Here is a 6172-nt window from a genome sequence, read left to right on the forward strand (position 1 = left end):
GTCTTTTTAAGCTAATTTTTAAATCAAACTTTCATTGAAAGAAGTATCTGAAAACAGCTCGACTCTCTCCTCAGGAGTTTGTACAGGGACATCCTCTTCCTCTCCCTGGTGGCTCTGGGAAAAGATAACATTGATATTGGTGAGTCATAATTTTACGTTTTAATGATTACATGCCATATTGTTTAAATTAGTTTTTGCACATACAACAGCAAAAATTTAATTTAAACCTGCATTTATTGATTGTTTGGCCACTTGGGGGCAGCATAAACAAGCTGTCAACAGTTACGAAGCAACACTAGTGTTTATTTGGTTGTCAGGTTTCTGGCCACTTGATGAATGTAAGTCTAACGTTCACTCTCCTTTTAGCTAAGAGTTTGGTCTTTGGTCCTAAATGCTCCACTATTTTCACCAGCTAGTCTCTTAACTTTGTCTGTCTGTGATTTGAGCTCGCCTGTTGCGGCTGGAAACTACGCTAACGAGAGTGAACCAAAACAGACAAGTTGTGGGCCGTAAAAACCAAAACAATGAGCTAAAACGCTACATAGAGCTGAGGGGAACCGCCGAATCGGTTGATGTCTCTGTGGGTTCGTCACTCCGAGCGCGTGCACACAGTCATTTGGTCTATTGACTATGGAAAAATACTGATTAGAGCAGCTTTAAAAGGAGAGAAATTGTAAAACCCACGTTTTTTGTAATAATGTTGACGTCCATCTCTTCTTCCCGCAGACGCCTTTGATCGTGAGTACAAGTTGGCGTACGACCGCCTCATGCCGAGCCTGGTGAAGCTGACCCATAACTGTGACCGCCCTCCCAGCACGGGGGTCATGGAGTGCCGCAGGACGTTTGGAGAGCCTTACCTGTAAACACTCACCTTCACACACCACGATTAACTCTCACCACCCACGTCATTGCTTTAAGACGAGCTCAGGAAACCTGTTGGAAGACTGTGAATGTGCACTACGGTAACGTTAAGTGACCATAAAGGTACAGTTGACAGCGATCAGCGTTATGTAGCCCGAAACAACAACAAAAAAGTTGATGATGGAAACACACACACACACACACACACCGTTCATAAACAATTTCATCCAGTGGCGCTTACCTGGTTTCTTTGGAAATCCTGTGAAAATTATACAAATATACTGTAAATACACAGTTGAGGATCTTTTTTAAATGCAACATTTATATTGTTTAGTCATACAGCATATGAAGACTAATATTAGCAATATTTTAACTTGAACTCTATTTATACAAAGTAAGCTTTATTTATTGTAGTGTTTTATGGTGTCCTGTGGTCGCTGGGCGTCGTCGTCTCGCAGTTTAAACCAGAGCGACCTGAACGCCCACTGCTCATTTCCAACAAACCGTGGAAAAGATGCTGCAGTGTGGATTCAGTGTCTGTTGTAAGTGATGACTTAGTTTCTGTGCTTTACGAGTTTAAATTAGAGCTGCAATGATCAGTCAATCCACAACTGTTTCGATAATTGATTAATGGTTTCAGTCATTATTCAAGCAAAAGTGCGAAACATTCTCTGGTTCCAGCTTCTCAGATGGGAGGATTTCGGTAAATGTCAATTGAATATTTTCAGGTTTTGGACTGTTGGCCGGACAAAACAAGCAAATAAGACATAACAGTGGGAAATTCTAAATAGCATTTTTCATGATTTTGTAACATGTTGTAGACAAAACAATTAAATGTTTAATCCATGAATTGACAAATTAATCAGCAGATTAACCAGTAATGAAAGTAATCATTAGTTGCAGCCCTAATTTAAATGTTTAAAACCACTTTTTAAGCTGCTTTTAATGTTAGTCCTGTATCTGAAGATAAATGTCCGCTGTGCTGCCACCACCAGTTACAATACTGCTCTACATTTCATTATAATGTAAAGTTTTGTTCCAAAAACAGTATATTTTTAGTTTGTTTACAAAACAGTTTTTGAACTTTAAATATTTCATCACCGTATAAACAATAATAAACTTTTTTTTTTTTTAGTTTTCTTCACCAGTGGAAAGCTGCGCTGTTCGTTAAATCAAATCTCAGTGTTACTATTCATCGTCTTCGTACTAAACGTGTTGACTATTTGGATGAAGGGAGGCCGCTGACGCAACACACACACACACCTGTGATCATCAGGTGTCGTTTACATGAATTTCCACGGTTTTATCCAAATTGAGGGATTAATTTAAGGTTCGGAGAGAGCTCACTACAGTATTAACGGTTTTTCCCAAATATACAGAAGCTGCTCTGAAAAACCAAATAAGATGCCAGCACAGTCACTTTTCTGTCCGTGGTCACTGTCAACGCTGATCAACAATGATTTAACACACATTTTGGCCGCCATTTTGTTGGTTTACGGTTCTTCACAAAAGCCTAGGGAAAAATCTAATATATATCGCAACTTGGATTTTATTTTTGTAGTTTTAGCCTCATTTCTGTCGGTTACTATAACACTGTACTCACCAAAAAAAAAAAATTGCTGCCACCGCTACAACGAAGTCCGACAATCAGACAACAAACAAGTTTATCCAGATTCCCTAAACCACTTTATTTGGAGGTAAAACAGGAAGTGAGCACATGTGATTTGTTGGTAATGATCCCTCATTACACATCTTTCGTTTATGCTTTTGTTTTACACCTGTGGTACAAATTGTTAAACCAGCCTCTGGTTCTTCAACCACACAACTGAATGTTAATGCAGTCTCGTGTTAGGCCTGCGACAGTATTGAATGACTTAAATCTCAGAACCGTTCTGTTATGCCGGGTTCAGACTACACAGATATTTGTCTGTTACGATGGTCACTGTGTCAGATTAGGCGAGTCAAATTCTTGCAGAGAGACATGTCAGACTACACATTGGCTCTCAACCATTCATAGCCTGTCACGATTTGCGTGATGTCATTGGGAAGGATGTGCTAGGGGCCGACTTCCAGGAGCAAGAATGTAAACAACCAATGGCGTCCGATGCAGTGTGTGTGATGCTGTCTTGTGTTCGCCTAAAAAAAATAAATAAAGAAAAACGACTGCGACCTTAACCTCTGTTTCACAGTTCCACCTCGCAGCACCAACAGCATCATTCCTCCTTCACTTCGCCATGTTTACAGTTGAACAGCTCTTATTGGTCAGCGTTTGAAACATGTTGTGGAATTTTTCAAACTCTGCGAGAGAAGGCAAAATAAATTCCTGACACGCTCGTCTTTCTGTCGGGACGTAGTGCGGCGTCGGTTGTCGTCCATTATGATACACTAAAAAACAATCGATTGTCGTGCCCGGCGCCCTACGTCTGTCGGGTTGAGCCGTTATTGGGCTGATATCTTGTAGTCTGAATCCCACATTAGTGTGTTTCCGTATGACTCGAAGGGGACAAACTCAAGCCATTGTGCTGATGAGCTCTGAATCATTGTTTTCTGCAATTTCCCCAAGCTGCATTGAGATTTTATGATTGTCATTGCTTTGTTTTTACTTTCAAATATCTGGGTTCTATAAAAAGCCCATGGTGCAGCAGAGACGCCACAGCTTTGGGAAAATGTTTTAAATATGCCCCAAGGTAACATCCGGCCATCTTGTTTCAGTACCTGCTGTATGTAAGTCATACAGCAGCTTTATTGCCACCATATCAACTTGAAACCAAATTTCAGTGCTCACAGGAAATGCTAATGATGCAGTAACAGATGGCAGAATAGCGGTTTTTAACGTTTGCTGTTTCAGGAAACGCGTTAGAACCACATTGAACAGAACTTCTAGATCCCTCTGAAGCAAATGTCCAACTGTGTTTCATCAGTGCAAAGATTTTTTATCAAAACATGCTGCTGTTTCCACGCAGATCATCCTCTACTCTCATGCAGCACAAATGGGAAAATTTAAACCATCAATATCCAGATTTTGTTTTAGTCCAAACCATTTTCAAGCTGTTTCGTCTCTACAGTCACTGAAAACTAGAGAGTTCATATTCTGTGTTAGTCTGAGGGGATGGACATGACTGACTGAGTTTTATTTAACATGCACTAGTGTTTTGTAAAAGCACGGCAGGTAAATCAGGACTTTAATATTGAAAATGCAAAACAAAACGCTCACAGGACGCACAAATGTGTAACTTCATATTTGCGAATGTTTACATACTGAGGTTTATAAATGGGTTGAAAGATTTTTCTTCTGGATGCAAAATCTCTGTACACATTTGCACGTCTACTTCTGCATTTTTTATAGGTAAAGTGTGATTTTATTTACACGAAAATGAGGGAAGTGAAACAGATATTTGTCGCGGGTTATTCAAGTTTTGAAGAATGTGGGAGATTCTGTCGGGAAAACCTGACCAAATAGATTCTGGATAGAACTGGATTTTGGCCGGATAAGAACTTGTCAGTGTCACCACACATTATTGTTTCCATGTATATGTTAATCAAAAGTGATGACTGACAGACTGATATGATGGTTGAAGGAGGACCCTCGAGTCTAAACTCATGACGGTCTCATGAATGTCGACCACGTGTGTGATTTGTGGAAACCAATACTGGAAAAGTCAGCAAGCTGCACTTTGCCCCAAAAAGTGAACTGACTGCTTTTAGCTTGATAATCCTGTCGAGCCGGCGGGTCCAAGGGGACACGCTGACTTTGATGTCAGCAGCTGGAAGAGCTGCCATTCATCTGTGGATTTTTGTTGTGTTAAAAAGTTGTACAAATGAATGATTTTGCAGAATCTGGGGCCATGTACATTTTAACTCGCCCTTTGTAGAAATCACATTTTATAACAGTTTATTCACACATGTAAAGGTCCTTTAATAGCTGTGGTGAAGGTTCTGTACAGCGACCAGATCTACCGGACTGTTTAATTGTAAATAAAATCACTTACATGCTCATTGTTGCTTTTTTTTTAAATTATTCTCTATTTAAGTACTAGTGAAATATTAACTTTTTTTTTTTTTTAGCCAAGCTAGAGTTATGGCTCTTGAGAAAGCAATGTTGGTTGATCTAACTACTGAAATGATGAAATTTGTACAAATATTCACAGTCCACATAGCATGACTCCTAATAATTTTGGTGATCCTCTGACTTTTCACCAGATCCTTGTTAAATTGTCAAAAGGTACCCTGTGAGTTTATGACCACTAGTAGCGCTATGGAGCAGTGTTTTATTTAAGAGTCTGTCCCAGTTTAGTTTATATTTTAAAAGGCAGAGAAGATGACCACAAGTTAGAGGACATGGATGTAAACAATGCAGAATTTGAAATATTAAAAAAAATAAAAATGCACTAAATGTGTTTGTTAGACCTCAAAGACGCACACAATGCATTTTGGTGAGAAATGGTGAATGTAAACATAACTTGTTTACATGAAAACTCCACAGGGCGTTAATGTTATTGTCAGTCTTTAACATGATAACATTAGTATGTTAGCAAAGTAGTTAAACTGTATGCAACATACCAAATGCTAGCATGTTACCATTCTTCCTGTGAGCTTCCAAACATTAGCATGCTAAAATGATAAAATCTTAAATGCTAAAGTTAGCATTTAGTTTGAAACACAGCTGAGGCTGACAAAATACCTGAAAGTGGCACAGCAACATCCCTCGCACAATAGGTGGTGCTGGAAGCTTGGTGATGTAGTGGCTACCTGTGGGGCTATCGGGCGAGCTAACTGGGAAAATGCTTGCTGAAAATTTGCTAGCGCTATAGAGCTACACTAGCTGCCTTGTCATTGTAGCTCGCTTGCTTTAACTGAATGCGAAAGCCCCACAAATTTACTTTTCCTCCACAAGCCAATCCTGATTGGAGACTTTTGGTTTTGTTCCTGGTGTGACTAAAACCATTAGACTGATGACAATGCTAACAAAGTTGAGCTGATGGCCACCATGCAAGAGGGTGTGCTGCTTTTAGATGCTACTGTAGGTGTTTGACAACAGGAATGGGTGTTGTCTTGCTCGCTTTTCAAAAAAAAACAAAAAACAAAAAAAAACAATTAATTTTGTTTTTGCATTTTGTTTAGGAATCAAGATGTAGACAAGGAGAAACATACATCACAACTCGTAACTTTAAGAAACTTCCTACTTCTGTTGTTGAATACCACGTCAGGTCGGTCAAAGACACGATAATGACGCCATTTGAAGGACTAATAAGCCTTTTTGATTAAAAAGGAACATGGCCTGTTTAACAGCTAGTTTGTCTCCACTTTTCAA

General features: G+C 39.4%; 1 protein-coding gene across 11 annotated transcripts in view; it reads left to right on the forward strand.

The window, feature by feature from the left end:
• Nucleotides 1–6172, forward strand: part of LOC122886523 (C-myc promoter-binding protein-like) — an 87445-nt gene that overhangs the window by 73046 nt on the left and 8227 nt on the right. For 9 of the 11 annotated variants that reach the window (XR_006380410.1, XR_006380411.1, XR_006380407.1 and 6 more), the window contains 2 exons: nt 75–139; nt 727–859. Coding sequence is in view for 8 of the 11 variants with exons in the window: in XM_044218876.1 (XP_044074811.1) it covers nt 75–139; nt 727–859 (198 nt within the window). In the remaining 3 variants the exon portion in view is untranslated. Of the gene's footprint in view, nt 1–74; nt 140–726; nt 4858–6172 lie in introns of those variants that run through there. The other 2 variants (XM_044219585.1, XM_044219491.1) reach the window with 1 other exon arrangement.

Source organism: Siniperca chuatsi, linkage group LG1 (genome assembly GCF_020085105.1).
Source record: "Siniperca chuatsi isolate FFG_IHB_CAS linkage group LG1, ASM2008510v1, whole genome shotgun sequence".
Classification (NCBI taxonomy): domain Eukaryota; kingdom Metazoa; phylum Chordata; class Actinopteri; order Centrarchiformes; family Sinipercidae; genus Siniperca; species Siniperca chuatsi.